The 19,065-nt window shown below is 40.5% G+C and overlaps 1 protein-coding gene across 1 annotated transcript in view; it reads left to right on the top strand.

Moving 5' to 3' along the window:
* The window catches only part of LOC133458067 (unconventional myosin-VIIb), a 39,250-nt gene that overhangs the window by 129 nt on the left and 20,056 nt on the right, over nucleotides 1-19,065 (top strand). Inside the window, exons 2-27 of the mRNA XM_061737585.1 lie at nucleotides 260-297; nucleotides 403-504; nucleotides 594-746; nucleotides 4,524-4,708; nucleotides 5,841-5,962; nucleotides 6,682-6,824; nucleotides 7,732-7,845; nucleotides 7,926-8,079; nucleotides 8,168-8,244; nucleotides 8,325-8,444; nucleotides 8,656-8,795; nucleotides 9,408-9,618; nucleotides 9,703-9,838; nucleotides 9,920-10,095; nucleotides 10,681-10,821; nucleotides 10,914-11,072; nucleotides 11,160-11,252; nucleotides 11,373-11,467; nucleotides 11,549-11,633; nucleotides 15,125-15,343; nucleotides 16,433-16,642; nucleotides 16,719-16,931; nucleotides 17,027-17,191; nucleotides 17,644-17,928; nucleotides 18,017-18,177; nucleotides 18,922-19,048. Coding sequence (XP_061593569.1) covers nucleotides 280-297; nucleotides 403-504; nucleotides 594-746; nucleotides 4,524-4,708; nucleotides 5,841-5,962; nucleotides 6,682-6,824; nucleotides 7,732-7,845; nucleotides 7,926-8,079; nucleotides 8,168-8,244; nucleotides 8,325-8,444; nucleotides 8,656-8,795; nucleotides 9,408-9,618; nucleotides 9,703-9,838; nucleotides 9,920-10,095; nucleotides 10,681-10,821; nucleotides 10,914-11,072; nucleotides 11,160-11,252; nucleotides 11,373-11,467; nucleotides 11,549-11,633; nucleotides 15,125-15,343; nucleotides 16,433-16,642; nucleotides 16,719-16,931; nucleotides 17,027-17,191; nucleotides 17,644-17,928; nucleotides 18,017-18,177; nucleotides 18,922-19,048 — 3,804 coding nt within the window. The 5' untranslated portion in view covers nucleotides 260-279. The remainder of the gene's footprint in view (nucleotides 1-259; nucleotides 298-402; nucleotides 505-593; nucleotides 747-4,523; nucleotides 4,709-5,840; nucleotides 5,963-6,681; nucleotides 6,825-7,731; nucleotides 7,846-7,925; nucleotides 8,080-8,167; nucleotides 8,245-8,324; nucleotides 8,445-8,655; nucleotides 8,796-9,407; nucleotides 9,619-9,702; nucleotides 9,839-9,919; nucleotides 10,096-10,680; nucleotides 10,822-10,913; nucleotides 11,073-11,159; nucleotides 11,253-11,372; nucleotides 11,468-11,548; nucleotides 11,634-15,124; nucleotides 15,344-16,432; nucleotides 16,643-16,718; nucleotides 16,932-17,026; nucleotides 17,192-17,643; nucleotides 17,929-18,016; nucleotides 18,178-18,921; nucleotides 19,049-19,065) is intronic.

Genomic DNA, 19,065 nt, shown 5'->3' on the forward strand with positions numbered 1-19,065 from the left:
ATTTTTTTAAAATTATTTTATATAATATTTTGCCCGTTTTAGGGCTTGATATGGTCTTTGTGACAATAATCTACCTAAGCATCAAACATCCTCATACAAACCCGCGTTAATTTAGTACAATGGTGTTTTTGTGGTTACTTTTTAAATAAGTGGGCTACAATTCAGATTTTAAAAAAAAATAGAAATGGGCTCAATAAATATAAACTATAGTAATGTTGCTGAATCCAAATGAGAAGAATCTCTTTCGTTTCCTTTTCAGACTTCATCCACTCGTCCGCCATGCTGCATTTCAGCAAGGTATAAATGTGCTTTTCCTGCACATACTGTAAATCTTGAAGTCACAACGTTGAGACAGTCTTGTTGAAACCTTCGGGTCTTTACATGTGTGCCTTTGTAACCCAGGGGGATTTCGTCTGGCTGGAGACGGGGGCGGGGGTGCCGCTCGGGGCAGAGGTGCAGGTCACCGACACCGGGCAGCTCCAGCTGCTGGATGATGATGGGAAGGTACCACACCTAGAAACATTTACCTCAGTCATGTTGGAGACATTTAGGATCCACCCTGTTGTGTAACTGCTGTCCTTTCACGTGTGTAGAAGCACAAGATCAGCAAGAAGACTGAGGGTGGGATCCGGCCCATGCACCCCACTTCTGTGAAAGGAGTGGATGACATGATAAGGCTGGGCGACCTCAACGAGGCCGGGCTGCTCAGGAACCTGCTGGTGCGACACAGAGACGGCATCATCTACGTAAGTTTCTATTCCAGTGATTCACGCCAGATGCACCTTCTTTTATGACGTCCATAACGTCCATAACCTGCTGGAAAATGCTTACTCGTCCATGTTTTCTCCTGCTGCAATCAGCCTTCATTCGTAGACTTTGCCCTGTGGTTTATCACTGAGGCGTTTGTCTCCATAGAGACGAATAAGCCTCTGTTGATGGGCGTCCCGGTGTTTGTGTCACTGCATCAGTGTGTGGTCGGACATGAATCAGGCCTTTTTATCATTTTCAAACGCAACACTGTTTTAAAATGTAAACAGGGGCAGATGTCAACGGTTTGCAAAGGATTTAGACTCCAAGATCAAGTTAAACGAGGATAAAACGTTCATATCAGATGTTAAAACTAAGATATGCATATATTCTTTTATATTTACAGGACTGTCTCAAAAAATTAGAATATTGTGATAAAGTATTTTATTTTCTGTAATGCAAAAATGTCATACATTCTGGATTCATTACAAATCAACTGAAATATTGCACGCCTTTTATTATTTTAATATTGCTGATCATGGTTTACAGCTTAAGAAAACTCAAATATCCTATCTCAAAAAATTAGAATATTCTGGGAATCTTAATCTTAAACTGTAAGCTATAATCAGCAATATTAAAATAATAAAAGGCTTGCAATATTTCAGTTTATTTGTAATGAATCCAGAATGTATGACATTTTTGTTTTTTTAATTGCATTACAGAAAATAAAGAACTTTATCACAATATTCTAATTTTCTGAGACAGTCCTGTAGTTCATTTTCTGTTTAAGTCAGTGATGAATAACATGACAACGGACAGCTGAGGTCAAGTTTTTAGTGGTATAAAGTTAAAAAAGATTCAGAGAATCTCTTGATGCATCAAACAAAGTAGAGTATAAACATTAAATGGCTTTGAGGCTGCTTTGCAAAAAAAAATTCGATTGAATCCTATAACTGCTGTTGTTGGTGAACACAGTTGTTGTTTAACCACACCCTGAAACGGCAGCGCCCGCCTGGACCCAGGTTAAAGAGGGAAGTAGGAACTTGAACTTTGAGAGTACACAACCCACACGCTCAGCCTCTTTCTTCGTACGCACAAACTTCCACGTTGAAGCCAAGAGAAGTAAGAAAAGCTGCAGTTCATCCACTCACCACTGGGGGCAGAAGCAGCTTAGTCTCCACTGTTAACAGCTTGAGCCCACATTTTAACCTGTCTCTCATGTTAAAATGTCCAACTGTGGCAGAGAATTAAAAACATATTTAAAGTCTGTTTCAAAAGACCTTTTAATGTTTATATCCGTGGCCAGAGGTGGGTAGAGTAGCCAAAAATTGTACTCAAGTAAAAGTAATGTTACTTCCGAATAATATGACTCAAGTAGCAGTAAAAAGTAGTCATCCAAATAATTACTTGAGTAAAAGTAAAAAAGTACTTGGTGAAAAAACTACTCAAGTACTGAGTAACTGTTGAGTAACGTCTGATTTAATTTTTTAACACAACCATTCAAACAGAATAAATGACAAAATAATCATCTTCAGGCAAATTAAATCAATAAAATAAATTAAAATTAAATTAATAAAAAATAAAAAATAGCTTAAATTAAAATAATCTTAAAGTAAATTCAAGTACTTAAAATAATAACAGAATAAAAATAAAAAATAAAAATAAATTAAGCACAAGTAGCACAAAATTTCCAGCCTTTGTACTTTTCTTTTTTAACCAGGCAGAACTAGAACAAACATGAACTCATAGAAACTCTGTGTGTGTTTGAGTCTGTGTAAATGTGACAAAACATGCAAAAACAAACATTTTTCCCAAAGAATCACCCAGTGATGTCATGAGATTGACGCGTACGTGGATAAAAGGGATAAAAGAAAAGTAACAGCTCAACGTGGCCTAATGTAGCGGAGTAAGAGAAACAGTTTCTTCTTCACAAATCTACTCAAGTAAAAGTAAAAAGTATAGTGATTCAAAACTACTCCTAAAAGTACAATATTTCCCAAAACTTACTCAAGTAAATGTAACGGAGTAAATGTAACTCGTTACTACCCACCTCTGTCCGTGGCTATAACAACTGTACAACGGGGGAATGTCTGCCTTCTGACCTCCATAAAAATGTTGCCTTCAGAACATATGAACATATGGACACGCATTACCAGCAAAGTACCTGAGGCTGCTCGCACTTCAATTCAATTCAATTTTATTTATATAGCGTCTAATACAACAAAAGTTGTCTCTAGGATCTTTCCAGAGACCCAGAACATGAACATAAACCCCGAGCAATTATTACATAAACAATGGCAGGTAAAAACTCCCCTAGTGGGAGAAAAACCTTAAGCCAAACAGTGGCAAGAAAAACCCCCCTTTAGGGGGAAGAAACCTGGACCAGGACCTGGATCATAAGGGGGGAAGAAACCTGGATCATAAGGGGGGAAGAAACCTGGATCATAAGGGGGAACCTCCTACTGAAGGCCAGACTGGTGGTCAGGGACGAGCACACAACAGACATTACATTACTGACCCATTCTACGTGAGCGTGGACTACCTGCAAGTTATCCATGACCTCTGTCCTCATTTCTCTGACTGTCAGGAATCACAAAACGTGGATGGTCTGGAAGGATAAAAACAGTTACCTGTTCAACAGAAATATCACATTCATGGCATCGCTTTTTTGAAATCACTCATCGCAGTGAGTGTGGATTTTTTTGTCCATATGTGGCCCTGCAGTGAACTGTCCAGGGCGTCCCCTGCCTTTACCCCGAAGAGAGCTGGGATAGGTTTCCCCCGGTAATGACTGAACGGATTGCATTCTGCTTTCTGATCCCTCAATCGTTGCCATCAAAGAAACCCTGCACTGTCATTTTACTTTCTGCGGCATGAAGTTTTGTTTGTTTGTTGTTGTTTTTTTTTGGCTGTAGCTGTCTCAAATACAGACCTTCATTCTTGACTGATCACCTGCTCTGCAGGCAAAGTGGGGATCTATCCTGTGATCTGATGAACACCAATCTTAAACTTTTTTTAAAATGTATTTATTTTTTTAAATCATGACTGTCTCGCCACATGATTCAACCAGGAGAAGAACTTGTCAGTATTTCTGGGAGAATAACCCGATGGTATTAGTGGACGTGGTTTAGCTTCCACTCCTGTCAAAGCACCATCAATGCTAGAATGATGCATAAGAGTACTGGAACCACATACAGTATGCTGCCGTCCACGTATCCTCTCTTTGAGGGAGACCTCCACATTTGAACGGGACGACGCCAGACTGCTATCAGCATGATTTACAACAGCAGCATGTCTCAGTAGTAAGAGACGGGACGGTGAGCTGGCAGGACTGCAGAGCCGACCCGTTACCGTTACAAACATTTGGTGCATCATACAATGAACAATGTAACTGTTGTGCTGCAGAAATGGGAAAATGTTTTGCTGCGTTTAATGAAAGCAGTCATTCGTCATCCATATCCAGACTTGTTTTGAGACATGGTGCTGCCATCAAATTAAAATCAGCATTTATTTCGAACAAAAAGCAGTTATTTTACTATTTCTTTAAACCCATAAATGCTGAAAGCTATATTTACAGAGACAAACACTCCTCTGTCTTGCATTCATCAATCATCTGGCTAGTGTCCGTGTGCAGCATGACTACGACGAATCAGGGAAATGTTTGAACCCTTTCAGTGAGGCGTCAGTGCTGCTGTGACTAACAAGGGTCATGCTTGCTCCGTTATAACACTCATCAAGAGCACTGTTGTTTGATAAGCATGTTCTCTCTATCTTAGACGTACACAGGATCGATCCTGGTGGCGGTGAACCCGTACGCGGTGCTGCCCATCTACACCACCGAGCAGGTGCAGATGTACACAGATCGACGGCTGGGGGAACTGCCGCCGCACGTCTTTGCCATCGCAGACGCCTGTTTCTTCAACATGCGCCGCAACAAAAAGAACCAGTGTTGCGTCATCAGGTGTGACTTACAACAATGTTTGAAATGAAAACTTCAGGTCTTTTGTTTGAGTGGCCTGATTATTTTACAAGCAAGAACTGTGACAAGTAGTACTTACATGGTAAAACAAAAACAAAAAAAATGCAACTTTACCACAGAAAGACACGGTCTGTTAGTTTGGGATGCATGCTTTTCTGATTTCTGTTGGAGAGTTTGATTAGATGATTTAACCCTTCACAGAAAATATAAGATGCATCCAGCAGCAACTTGGCTTAATTTAGCAGCAAGAAACCACCAGTTTGTTCAAAATGTGTATTTTTCTTTTATTTATAGATATTTAGATATAGATATATCTAATAAATCTAGCTCTTTCTTTAGATGTGTATCACAAACATGAAGGCTGTCATCTTCAAATATTCTCAGACCTTTTATTTTTCAATTTTTTGTATAAATGATTGCTTTTAAAGGGAAAAATGGTAATTCTTCACAAAATATTTCTTTTTGTAAGAAATAATAATGATTTAAAGTTTGAGAGTCATACTTTTACCTCTGGGTATTAGGTGAATATGCATTTGTGTGTATAGTTCAGTCCATTTCAAACTTATTTTTTTATTTATTTATTCATTTAGAGTCATATATATATATATATATATATATAAAGTATATTCTGTGTAAAGATAAAAGGGTCCTAAAACTGATCTCTGTGGAACCCCTTTTTCTTTAAGAGGCTTAGGTTATTATGCCCATTCAGCCACAGCAGACTGATAATAATAAAGAAAGTAATACGCCAAAATGATTTGAAAGAGAGAGAGAGGGTGAGAGTAAGAGATAGATTGTGAAAAAGGGCTGATACCAGGAAATGAGACAAGAAATCAAAAATAAAAGCTGGAAAGCCACGACTTGATGACGAGAAGTCACACATTGGAAATCAGTCAGTGGAACAATCAGGCGAAATTAGTTTAAAAAAGTGATGGGCTTTTATGGAAAACACACAAGACAATCTGGCAAATAGGAACTGGAGGGGAGAGAGTACTTAAAAAGGGTTTTCTAAATAAATAAATAAATAATAAAAAGGGAATCATGATCACAAAAGCACAAAGAGCATGAGTGAACACATCTCAACAACACTGCTCACGTCTGTTTCCTGCATCAGTGGAGAGTCCGGAGCAGGAAAGACGGAGAACACCAAGCTGATGCTGCAGTTCCTGGCGGCCGTGAGCGGCCAGCACTCCTGGATCGAGCAGCAGATCCTGGAGGCAAACCCCATCTTAGAAGGTAAGAGAGTATGGAGGAAGATTTGTTTCTTAATTATTAAATTAAAAAAAAAGATTGCTTCAGTCAAAAAATATATTTTCAATTTAAAAAAAAAAGATCATTTCAATCAAAAAAATGTATTTCAATCAAAGAAAAAAGTGTTTGAATGCAAAAACATATTTGAGACTCAAAAAAATGCATTTGAACACTGTTTTTCTTTGATTGGAAATGTTTTCTATGATAGAAGTGAAGTTTTTTTTTGTTTGAAGCAACTTTTTTGATTGAAGTAGTGTTGATTTTATTTTATTGAAAATATTTTTTTCTTTTTGAAGCAACTTCTTTTTTGATTAAATGATAAAGACACAAATGTCCTACCCATAATATGACCAAACACAAAACAACACTACTTCAATCAAAAAAGTTGCTTCAAACAAAAAAAACTTCATTCTATCAGAAAAAAGAAAACATTTCCAATCAAAGAAAAACAGTGTTCAAATGCATTTTTTTGAGTCTCAAATATTTTTTTGCATCTGCACTTTTTTTCTTTGATTGAAATCATTTTTTTTGATTGAAGTGAATTTTTTTTAACAGAAAATATATTTTTTGATTGAAGCAATCTTTTTTTTGATTGAATAATTAAGAAACAAATCTACATCCATAAGAGAGGACCGTCCATATGAGTTCTCTTCATCAAATCCACATCCATGTTCCATCATTCTGCTTCATGTTTTATATTCCAGCCTTCGGTAATGCCAAAACCGTCCGAAACGACAACTCCAGTCGGTTCGGAAAGTACATCGACATCAGCTTCACCAAGGACGGGGCCATTGAAGGGGCCCGGGTGGAGCAGTACCTGCTGGAGAAGTCCAGAGTCATCCGTCAGGTGAGGAGATGAGTGGTCTCGCTGATGTGGGAACGAGGCCGGGCAACAAGTCACGTTTCTACAGAGGTGTCTTCAGTATTCACATTCATTACTCAGGTAGAAGTATAGATACTAGAGTTTAAAAATACTCCTGTACAAGTTGAAGTATCAACTCAAGTTTTTTACTCAAGTAAAAGTATAAAAGTACTGGTTTCAAAACTACTTAAAGTATAAAAGTAAAAATAATGTAAGGGGGAAAAAGCCATTAAGGACAAAAGCCATTGAAAATGAATGCATCTTAGTATAATGCAAATATATTAAAGAAGCATATATGTGTACTATTGAGCATTAACATGTGTTTCAGAGAGCAGGAGATATGATGACTAGTTACCTATAAGTATTGTAATGGTGCAAAAAGTCAAACTTCAGAGGCATGTTATCATTTATCCTAACCTTTATTGGAATGTACATCCAAGTTTAGTTGCAGGAATCTGAGGGAACGGATGTAAGAACAAAACTGGACAAGAACATCTGAAACAACCACAACCAAATTCACTCTATCCGGATGGAGCAATTTAACTGGATAGTTTATTTTAAAGGCCGAAATGAAATAGAGTCACAAGGCTGTTTTTAAAATGTAAGGAGTAAAAAGTACAGATAATTGCGTGAAAATGTAAGGAGTAAAAGAAAAAAGTCGCCTGAGAAATATTTAATTCAATTTTTAATTCAATTCAATTCAATTTTATTTATATAGCGTCTAATACAACAGAGTTGTCTATAGACGCTTTACAGAGACCCATACCCAGAACATGACCCCCGAGCAGTTATTACATAAACAACTCCAGTGAACCAAATTTTCTACTTAAGTAAGGTAACGAAGTATTTGTACTCGTTACTTGACACCTCTGCGTTTCTACTTTCTGAACAGGCGGCGGAGGAGAGAAACTATCACGTGTTTTACTACATGCTGGTGGGCATGTCTGCGGAGCAGAAGAAGACCCTTTCCCTCGGGACAGCTGAAGAATACCAGTATCTCATCATGGTACTATCATTGTTTTCCCTCTCTGTTTCTTTTGAAGAGGATTTGATATGTTGTGAATGAGAGGTGTAACGTTTCTTCAGGGTAAGTGCACCAGCTGTGAGGGCCGTGATGACATGATGGAGTACACTCACTTCCGAACGGCTTTGAAGATCCTCATGTTCTCGGAGGCGGATACCTGGGAGATCTTTAAACTTCTAGCTGCAATCCTTCACCTGGGCAACGTGTACTTCAAAGGTAACAGCAACGATGCTGACACTTTCTCAAGTGCTACAAATAAGTGCATCTCCATAGCAACTCGCTGTCATCGTCTGCATTATTTCAGACACCACAGAGAATAACCTGGAAGGCTGCGAGCTCCTCCCGTCTGCACATTTCAACATGGCCAGCAAGCTTCTGGAGGCAGGTGTCATCTGTGTTTTCAACAAAGACATGACTTGATGAGATCACATGACCTGACCGCGTGACCTCTGTGCTTTCAGGTGGATCCCAAAGCTCTGCAGAAGAGCCTGACTCAGCGCACCGTCATGACCACCAAGGAGTCCGTGTCCAAGCCGCTGAACTCAGTCCAGGCCGTGGACGGCAAGGACGCCTTCGTCAAAGTAATACATGGCACCAATGACATGCAAAATATGAGCGGAAAGTGGAAAGTTGACAAAATGAGGAACAGAAGGGAAAATAAGATGAAGACCTCTCATGTCATGTCTTTTCACTTCCGTGCTGCCTTTTGCTGCCTTCTCTTGCAGTGTTAAACTTCCCAGATCACTACTGTTTGACTGCCCGACATCACTGTTCTCTTTAATATCTGTCCAGGCGCTGTACGGGAGACTTTTCATTTGGGTGGTGGATAAAGTCAACGGTGCCGTTCACAAGCCGCAGGAAGAGGTGATGGAGTTCCCACAGGCGATAGGCCTCCTGGACATCTTTGGCTTTGAGAACTTCACCAAAAACAGGTAGACAATCCCACTTTTGATGACTTTAGAGCCACTCGACTGCTGTTTCTAGGCTCACATGTAGGGCTGGGCATCGATTCAAATGTCAAGAATAGATTTGATTCCGATTCTTAATATTCAGAATCGATTATCATGATTCGATCCGATTCGATATTGATTTGGCTTAGTGTTATTTAAAATGTTTTTTGAGCTGTTGCCTGAATTATATGACTGTAAAATAACTAGTGACATAATAATTTCACAATAATTATTGTGAAATAACTAAGAAATAAATAACTCAAACAGGCCTTTCAATATCCATTTAAAGTGCAAAAAAGAAAGAAATTGCAACAGTTCATGCAGTAAACAAATCATTCTAGCTTATCTAATTTATTCTGTCACCACGCACACATATTGCCATGAAGCACCTGTCATTTTTCAGAAGTGTCGTGACAAACTGTGTGTCCGACTACTGGGATTAAAGTTCACCTGGCAAAAATGATGAAAAAAAAAAAAATCGATCTTTAGACATAAGAATCGATTTTTTAGGAATTAATATGAGAATCGATTTAGAATCGGAAAATCGATTTTTTAAACACAGGCCTACTCACATGGTCCCACCTTCCTCTGCAGCTTTGAGCAGCTGTGCATCAACTTTGCCAATGAGCAGCTGCAGCAGTTCTTCGTCAAGCATGTCTTCAAGCTGGAGCAGGAGGAGTACACTCGTGAGAACATTGTTTGGAAACACATCGACTATCAAGACAACCACCACACTCTGGACGTCCTGGCATGCAAACCTCTGAACGTGCTGGCGCTCATCGACGAGGAGAGCAGCTTTCCCAAGGTCTCTGTTCTCTCCGTACCTCATCAAGTTGTGCTGCAACGCAGAAAAAGACGTTTTTAATTGCGTTGTTTGATTCATTTTCAGGGAACAGATGCCACCATGCTCCAAAAGATCAATACGATTCATGGCAAAGGGGACATCTACATCCCCCCGAAGAACTACCACGACACCAAGTTTGGAGTCCGGCACTTTGCGGGAGTGGTCTACTATGACTCCATAGGTCCTGTCAGACTTTAACAAGAGCAGATCACGGCTTTGCAGAACTGTCTGCAGTGTTCTCAAGATGTCTGTCTGGTTCTAGGCTTCCTGGAGAAGAACCGCGACGCCCTCAGCCCGGACCTGTTTCAGCTGGTGGAGACGTCGGCCAACAAACTCCTCAAGAAGATGTTTCACAGCGAGCTGGCCGCCAGCTCCAACAGCATCAAGAGGACCGGCAACCCCAAGATGATCATCACCGCATCCAAGAACACCGTCCGGGTCAGTGAGATTTAGGGACTAAATTGTGGAATGATTTTTCCCACTTGGCAAAGAGCTCTTTCTCTTTGACATGTTACAAAAGACGATTGAAGGATCACTTGACTGCTGTTTTGTAACTGTTTTCCCAAAGTAAGGTTGTACATGTATCCATGTTTTTTTTTGTTTTTCTTTTGTATTTCACTCATAGTGACATGTACCGTGTCAATATAAGTAATATATAAGTTGTAAAACCAATATCCCATGCACACTTACACACACTTATTTTTTTTGTCTTTATTCTTTATTATTTATATATTGCATTATTAGTTTTCCATCACTTTTGTGTAGTTATACTTTTTGTTTTTGTATGTTAATCTTGTGTTCTTTATAACACATTAAATTTGAATATCTTCGGTGGAGGCTTCAAATAAGCCCTTTGGGTTTTTTGCCTCTTCCTGCACCTATAGTATTTATATTTGATATTTCCTGTATATTTTTAAAACTGTGCAAAATAATAAACTAAACTAAGTGTGGCCTGAGAAGACTTGCACCTCTATTTCTGCACACTGTAACTTACACAATTTTTTATTTTTTTTTGTCTGGCAGCAAGCGTCTGAGGGCAAGAAGCTTGTGGCGACTTTGAGCGGCCAGTTCCGTCAGTCTCTGGACTCCCTGATGAAAACCCTGACAGCCTGTCAGCCTTATTTCATTCGCTGCATCAAGCCTAATGACTTTAAGAAGCCCGTGGTGAGGAGACGAGCTCCGTTCACTTAAGCAGAGTAAAACAAAAACACGAGCGTATCACACCTGAAATCACATATGTGGGTTCTCTGCTTCAGCTGTTTGACAGAGAGCTGTGCTTGCGGCAGCTCCGATACTCCGGCATGATGGAGACCATCAAGATCCGGAAAGCCGGGTATCCTGTGCGTTACACTTTCAGCGAGTTTCTGGGCCGCTACCGCGTTCTCCTGAAGTCTTCACTCTGCGATCCAAAAACAGTGCGTTGAGCATGAGAAAATCATTATTTCCACCTTTTCTTGACTCCCTTTTGCCTCTATGGCTGATGATTACTTTGTTTTTAACAGGAAAGCAAAGAGAAATGCTGTGAGAGCATTTGTGAAAGTGTGCTTGCTGGAGAAGGCGACTGGAAGACGGGCAAGACAAAGATATTCCTCAAGGTGTGCAGCCTTGACAATAGGCACAACAAGTTATTTGAACCCTCATTAATCTGTGGATACCCTGAATGCCGTGATATTTAGCAAAATAATAAAATGCTGACTGCTTCTGATATCCCTCAGGACTACCATGACACAATGCTGGAGCTGCACCGAATGACGGAGCTGAACACCAAAGCCCTTTTGATCCAGAAGGTCATGAGGGGTTTTAAATACAGGTACAGGACTCAAGTCTGCAGAATGAGCTTCTGTGTTTTTAGGTTGTTCTCAGTTTAATGGCTGTGTGTTTTCTTCTGAAGGAAAGAATTTCTGAAGAAAAAGACAAGCGCGCTTGTTATTCAAAAAACCTGGAGAGGATACAAAGGCAGGAAACTCTACCGAGTGGTGAGGGATCTTCTTCTTTTTTAAATTTAATAATTCAGTTGGTTATTGAACATGGACATGTGATGTAAACCAGGGGTTCCCAACCTTTTTTGTGCCGAGGACCAGCAGAAGTATAAACAAAAAGCTCAGGGACCGGTTGACAATTTATGTCAATTTTAATAAACATTTTAGAAAAAAACAATGCATTTTAAAATGCAGGCTATCATTGTTTTACTAACTTTACAATGGTTTCAGGTGCATATATTTATCCACCAACAGGTGGCGACTCATTTTACGAAAATAACAGCCTATTTCAATTGCCAGACCGCTGCGAAACTTTGCCAGCTGCTTTTTCCCCCAAAAGTTCGAGGCAGATGTCTTTTGCAGCGGGCAGTATTAGCTCCTCTCCAATTGTAAAGGGCTTTTTAGCTTTTGCAATCCGGTGAGCAACGAGATATGAAGCCCTCGTTGCAGCGACGTTAGCTGATGTTGTGGCCTTTAAAACTTGCTTCTGCAAATCTAACTCACGTTTTTTCCTTTCGAAAAAATCCACTGGTTTGTCTTTGAGAGAAGGATGTTTTGTATTTAAGTGTCTTTGAAGCTTGGATGGCTTCATTGCTTCGTTGCCGAGCGTTTCTCCACATAAAATACATAGTGGGTTTGGCGCCTCCAAATCGCCAATTGCAACAAATCCATATTTTATATACATAATGTCGTACTTGCGATTAAAGCTTTTGCTTTTCTTTTTGGTAGGATTTTCCACTTGTTCATCACCATTTCTTTTACTCGAACAACCAGTAAAGAAACGGCTCATGGAGGTTTGCTGAGGTGCGCTCATCTCTGCAGCTGACTGTACCTAACCTGCATACAGCACCTGTGCATGGCGCTGTTCAGTCCAGTCGGGTACCAGAACTTATTGTCCGCCAAGCCATGACAGGGCTGCCACTCAAAGAAACACATTTAGATTTAAACAAGTTTTGGCTGAAATTATATGACAAAAAAATGCTTCAGGTGAAGAATATGGTGTAAAAGTTAACTTATTTCAATAATTTAACTAGAATATGGTGTAAAAGTTAACTTATTTCAATAATTCAACTAGAATATGGTGTAAAAGTTAACTTGTTTCAATAATTCAACTAGAATATGGTGTAAAAGTTAACTTATTTCAATAATTCAACTAGAATATGGTGTAAAAGTTAACTTATTTCAATAATTCAACTAGAATATAGTGTAAAAGTTAATCTATTTCAATAATTCAACTAGAATTTGGTGTAAAAGTTAATTTATTTCAATAATTCAACTTAAAAGGTGAAACTAATATATTACCTAGTCTTATTACATGCAAAGCATGATATTTTGAACCTATGTTATAATTTTGATGATGGAATTGTTTATTGATTTCATAAAATATTCTCTAATTATTTTTTTATTTGGGGCTTTCATAAACTGTGAGCCATAATCAGAGCAGCGTCTTGCTGCTGCAGGTAACTGCTGCACGCAGTGACGGACACTGGCTGATTTATGGTTCCGCGTTGCACCGACGCAGAGTTTACGGGGTAGGATACGCGGAGACGCGAACGTACGGTGCGCGTCGCACGCGTACCCATCGCCGTCGATTTAACGCGGAACCATAAATCAGGCTTAACGATTTTTTTCTTTTCTTTTTCTTTTCGTCTTTTCAACTGAGCACGCAAACACAAACTGAGGGTGCAATGCTTGCTTATGCACCCTCGTAGAACCGGGCCTGGCATAATATATGTCCGTATTGGTTCAATACGGAACTTTTAATTCCAATTCCCAACCCCTACCTGGAAGTGAAGCCCGATTCCTCCCCGCAGCGCTGTCTGGCACATAGAAAGATCTGGGCACAGACGTGGCGGACCTGCTGGCGGGTCCGCCACAAAGATTTTGCTGGCCTTAATGTTTCCTGTGTTTTATTTGTGTTATTATTGATCAATTTAGTGTTGATATGTGTGTGTGACAGACGTGTGTATGGGGCGTTAATGAAAATACGGGACAAATCGCAACATTTTCTTCTCAAATAAAGGACAATTCCGTATTTTACTGTAAGGGTGGCAACCCTACTTGCAAGTGTTCTTTTATTCGCCGTATCCAGGCTAAAATGCTCCCGAACATTTGAAGTTTTGTTACCCGCAGCTGCGCTGGGAGGGCGCAAAAAAAAAAAAAAAAAAAAGGCTCCGCTGAGACGTCCTGCAGCGCGGCTCTGGGCAGAGATTGTATGAGGTGAAGTGAAGTGAGATGCCTCACTCCATTGGGAAAAAAAACGTCTGGTGACAATTTTGATTATCGCTTTTTTGTCGACGAATCGTTGCAGCCCTAATTATGATCGGAACACAAGCCATTCCACGGCCCGGTAGTAATGGCTCTACGGACCGGTACCGGTCCGGGGACCGGGGGTTGGGAATCACGGATGTAAACAATCAATATATGCAAATATATGCCTCTTTGGCTTAGAAGGATGTATTTGATTGTCTGTAGTGTCTTCCAAATCAGACAAACATTAAACGATCCTATCTCTTTGTCTGTGGCCAATGAAGTTGGGAAAGATGCTGTGAAAGAGTACAGTGATGTCACAGACCCACACTGAAATAAAAACGGTCTAAATCATCCCCCTCTGTAAAACTGCCATCCCCCCTTTCCATCCCTTATGTCATTTCATCAATGAATGTGGTTTTACTGCTATTTCAACATTTAGAGTCATCACCAGAAAAATAACTTATTTGACAATTTTCACTTGTTTCAAGTAAATTTTCACTTGAAATAAGTAGGAAAATCTACCATCGGGACAAGATTTATCTTCTTATTACAAGCAAAAAAATCTTGTTCCACTGGCAGATTTTTCTACTTATTTTAAGTGAAAATCTACTTGAAGCAGGTGAAAATTGTTGTTTTTTCCAGTGATGAGTCTTGTTTTAAGTGTAATGAGATTTTTTTTACTAAAATGAGACATTTTAACTAGAAATAAGACAAATATTCTTGTTAAGATTGTGAGTTTTTGCAGTGATCCATGTTACTTATCCTGTGAAGGACAGAGTCATATTGATAAGTTCAGAAAACTGTTTTTTATTGTTGTGTTTTGATGTATTTGATGTAAGCCCAGTGGATATTTAAAGCTTACAGAAGGCTGCATTTAACTGCTGCTATGTCATTCCTGCAGTATTTCTGCAGGTGTTTTGGTCACTGCTATTATTTGTAATATATTATATTATTTGTAATCAGCACAAATTATCTCTTCCCATATGATAAAATCCACCATCCCACCTGATTTTTTTTACAACTCGAGTACTGGGCACAAGTATCCAGTGTTTCCCTTGTTTCAACTTCATCATATGATTTAGTTTGGAGGTGTACGTTGTAACATTGATTTCAGAAAAATGCACACAAGGTGATGTGGTCCCAGAGCCGTGTCCTGGTTAAAAAATATGTCTGTCCCTTAAATGGACCATGGGCCTGGCTCGCATCAAACCTTTGCATGCTGTTTGATCCAATAGGTGCAGCTGGGCTTTGAGAGGCTGCAGGCGATTGCTCGCTCTCGTCAGCTCCATCTACAATACAAGAAGAGACGGGAGGCTGCTCTCGTGCTGCAGACTCAAGTCAGAGGCTTCCTGGCCAGGAAGGACTGGAGACGCAAGAGAGATGCAGTGATCCTGCTGCAGGCACAGACCAGGGGCATGCTGGCAAGAAAAGCCCTCAAAAAGAGGAAGAAAGATGTAAGAGCCCGAGATAAGCTGTTTTTTCTAGATGCCACTTCTTACTTAAGTCTTATAATAATAGATTGAACTACTTTTAGCTGATTATTCCAGTTATTTATATACTGACTTTACTGTTGTCGGTTATTCAGTCGCTGCTGATCTACGTTTTATTCTCGTTATGTTCTTCTCCATGCAGCAAACCCCAAACTGGACGTTGCAGTGATTGTTGACGTCATGCAACCCCAGTCAGGGTGTTTTTGAGCAAGACAAACATGTTAAACTCCTCTCATACGGCCACTTTGCAGCCAACAGCAGAAAACTACCGTATTTTCCGCATTATAAGGCGCTACAGTAGAGGCTGGGGTTACGTTATGCATCCATTAGACCAAGGGTCGACAACCCGCGGCTCTTTCATCCTTATACTGCGGCTCCGAGTGGCTTCGGAAAATAAATTACAAAAAAAACCAAAAAAAAAACTAAGTATTTAATTGAATAATTGAATTGTGTATTTTATTTGTGTTAGTTCTTTAATATTTTAGTTCTAAATTGGAAGATTATTGTGATCTTGACATATTAGAATAAATATATTTTATTGTTTTTCGTTGCTCAAAATAAACGTCATACTTGCAAAAGCCGGTATTCCCGCCAAAACGCCATCCATTCATCGCGACTTTCAACCCCAGCAAGGCCAAGTATGGAGAAATGTAAGAAAAGAAAAATATCTGAAGAAAATGGAACATTCAATGATACCTGGGCAGATTCATTTGCATTTAGCTCTGATGAGAGTGGCCTACCAGTATGCCTCATTTGTGGAGAAAAACTGTCTAACAATAAACGGTCAAATGTCGCAAGACATTTCAACAATACACACAGAGCCTTTGCTCAATATTGATCCATATATAAGGCTCACCGGATTATAAGGCGCATGGTCAGCTTTTGAAAAAATTGAAGGCTTTTAGGTGCGCCTTTTTATGGCGGAAAATATGGTATTTAAAATGTGTAATTCTCCACGTCGAGTGTGATACAATATGTAACTTGGAATTGTGCTGTTAATCAGGACGAGGTGTGTTTTTCTTTCCACTGATCCCTTGTCTCGTGGTCTCTCAGATGTACCTGTCTGCCAAAGAGAGGGAGGAAGAACGGCGGACCATTTTGGAAAAACAGAAACATTTGGAGGAAGTGTTGAGGCAGAAGAGAGAGACGGAGGCCAGAGCGCAGGTTGAATCCCGGACCGATCAGGAGCTGGTGGACGACGTCTTTGGCTTCCTGCCCAGTATTGTCGGAGGGCAGGAGGGGCAGGCGCCAGTGGGATTTGAGGTTCGGGAATAGTTCTAGTCTGGTAGCATTGTCAGATAAAAACACATTAGTTTAAACATATTTCTTCTCTTTGCAGAACATCGAGGGGAAACGGACGATAATTGAGGAGATAGACATTGATGAGATTCCCATTGAGGAAGATCTTCCCAAAGAGGACTACGATGACCTGGATGAGTACACCTTCTCCAAGTTTGCCTCCATGTACTTCCAGGGCGCTGCCACCCCCACCCACATCCGTCAGAAGCTTCGAGTGCCACTTCTCTACCACGAAGATGAAGGAGATGTTTTGGTGCTTCTCCCGGACCTCTTTAGTTTCTGATTCCCACCGTCATCGCTTCACCAGCTCCACGGTTAGCAGTAACCTCCGTGTTGTGTTTTCACCAGGCTTCTCTCACGGTGTGGTGGATCATCCTGAGATTCATGGGAGACCTGCCCGAGCCCAAGAGACAGGCCCGAGCCCAGAAGACTACCCAGCAGGAGAGATTCATGCCACAGGACTTAATCTCCAGGAAAGACAGACGTCTGAGCCACATGGTCGGACTTGATCAGGTATCTGTCCTCAAAATGTAGACTGTTTAATTACAGGACTGTCTCAGAAAATTAGAATATTGTGATTTTCTGTAATGCAATTACAAAAACAAAAATGTCATACATTCTGGATTCATTACAAATCAACTGAAATATTGCAAGCCATTTATTATTTTAATATTGCTGATCATGGCTTACAGCTTAAGAAAACTCAAATATCCTATCTCAAATAATTAGAATATTCAGGGAATCTTAATCTTAAACTGTAAGCCATGATCAGCAATATTAAAATAATAAAAGGCTTGCAATATTTCAGTTGATTTGTAATGAATCCAGAATGTATGACATTTTTGTTTTTTTAATTGCATTACAGAAAATAAAGAACTTTATCACAATATTCTAATTTTCTGAGACAGTCCTGTAAATTAACATTAATTCTTTCTAAAGGTTTTTATTTTCTTACTTTATTTTAGAGGATGCTCAGGAATAAAAAAGAGAATAAGCCTCCCGCAGTAGCCGAGGAGCCACCACAGAAGAGAAAGGGCTCTGTTTTCACAGACCTCCTGACAAAGACCAGGAAGCCGTCTGCTGTGCCCAGTGAGATAAACCCGCGGGCCTACACCGTACCAGAAGGAAACCCTCGAACAAGAAAAGGATCCACATTCACCGACCTTCTGTCCAGGAAGAAATCAACCACTGTTCAAGAAACTGGAAGCCCAAAGTCCACTGCAAGGAGGCCCTCGATGATCATGGAGGAGGTGAGCTGGAGGTCTGACCATATTTCAGCTGAACGTTAAAGGACTAAGTGATACCATTTCACAATGTTTTTTTTTTGTTTCCATCCAGTCAGATGATCTGACTGAAGTGTCAAAGCCCACCACTCTGCAGACCGTGAAGGAGGACGGTGACACCATGACCAGTGAAGAGCCCACCCTGGACCGGCCGCTCTCGTCTCTGGAGAAGCTGCACATCATCGTGGGATACGCCATCGTCAGACGGGACCTGAGGTCGGTACAATCCTGCTGTAACCATAGTGCTGTCTCTGGGTCAAAATGACCTCATTCTCCTATCCTTCTTTCCTCCTGCTCTCTCCTTCCTTCCTTCCTTCCTTCCTTCCTTCCTTCCTTCCTTCCTTCCTTCCTTCCTTCCTTCCTTCCTTCCTTCCTTCCTTCCTTCCTTCCTTCCTTCCTTCCTTCCTTCCTTCCTTCCTTCCTTCCTTCCTTCCTTCCTTCCTTCCTTCCTTCCTTCCTTCCTTCCTTCCTTCCTTCCTTCCTTCCTTCTTTCCTTGTTTTCTTCCTTCCTTCCTTCCTTCTTTTTTCCCTTACTTCCTTCCTTCTTTCCTCCTGCTCTCTCCTTCTTTCTTCCCTTCCTCTTTTTTCCCTTCCTTCCTTCCTTCCTTCCTTCCTTCCTTCCTTCCTTCCTTCCTTCCTTCCTTCCTTCCTTCCTTCCTTCCTTCCTTCCTTCCTTCCTTCCTTCTTTTCTCCCCTCCTACCTTCTTTCCTTGTTTTCTCCCTTCCTTCCTTCCTTCCTTCCTTCCTTCCTTCCTTCCTTCCTTCCTTCCTTCCTTCCTTCCTTCCTTCCTTCCTTCCTTCCTTCCTTCCTTCCTTCCTTCCTTCCTTCCTTCCTTCCTTCCTTCCTTCCTTCCTTCCTTCTTCCCTTCCTCCGTCCTTGACCCGAAGACAGCACAAGTGTTAAAATCCCACCTCCATGTTGGTTTCTGAGCCTCCTCCAATGCAGTGTCGTCTGTGCAGGGATGAGATTTACTGTCAGATCTGCAAGCAGCTGCAGGAGAACAACAATCGCAACAGCTACTTCCGTGGTTGGATCCTGCTGTCACTCTGTCTGGGTGTTTTTCCTCCCAGTGAGCGCTTCATGAAGGTACGGAAAACCTGTTG

The sequence above is a fragment of the Cololabis saira genome, chromosome 13 (genome assembly GCF_033807715.1).
Source record: "Cololabis saira isolate AMF1-May2022 chromosome 13, fColSai1.1, whole genome shotgun sequence".
Lineage (NCBI taxonomy): Eukaryota > Metazoa > Chordata > Actinopteri > Beloniformes > Belonidae > Cololabis > Cololabis saira.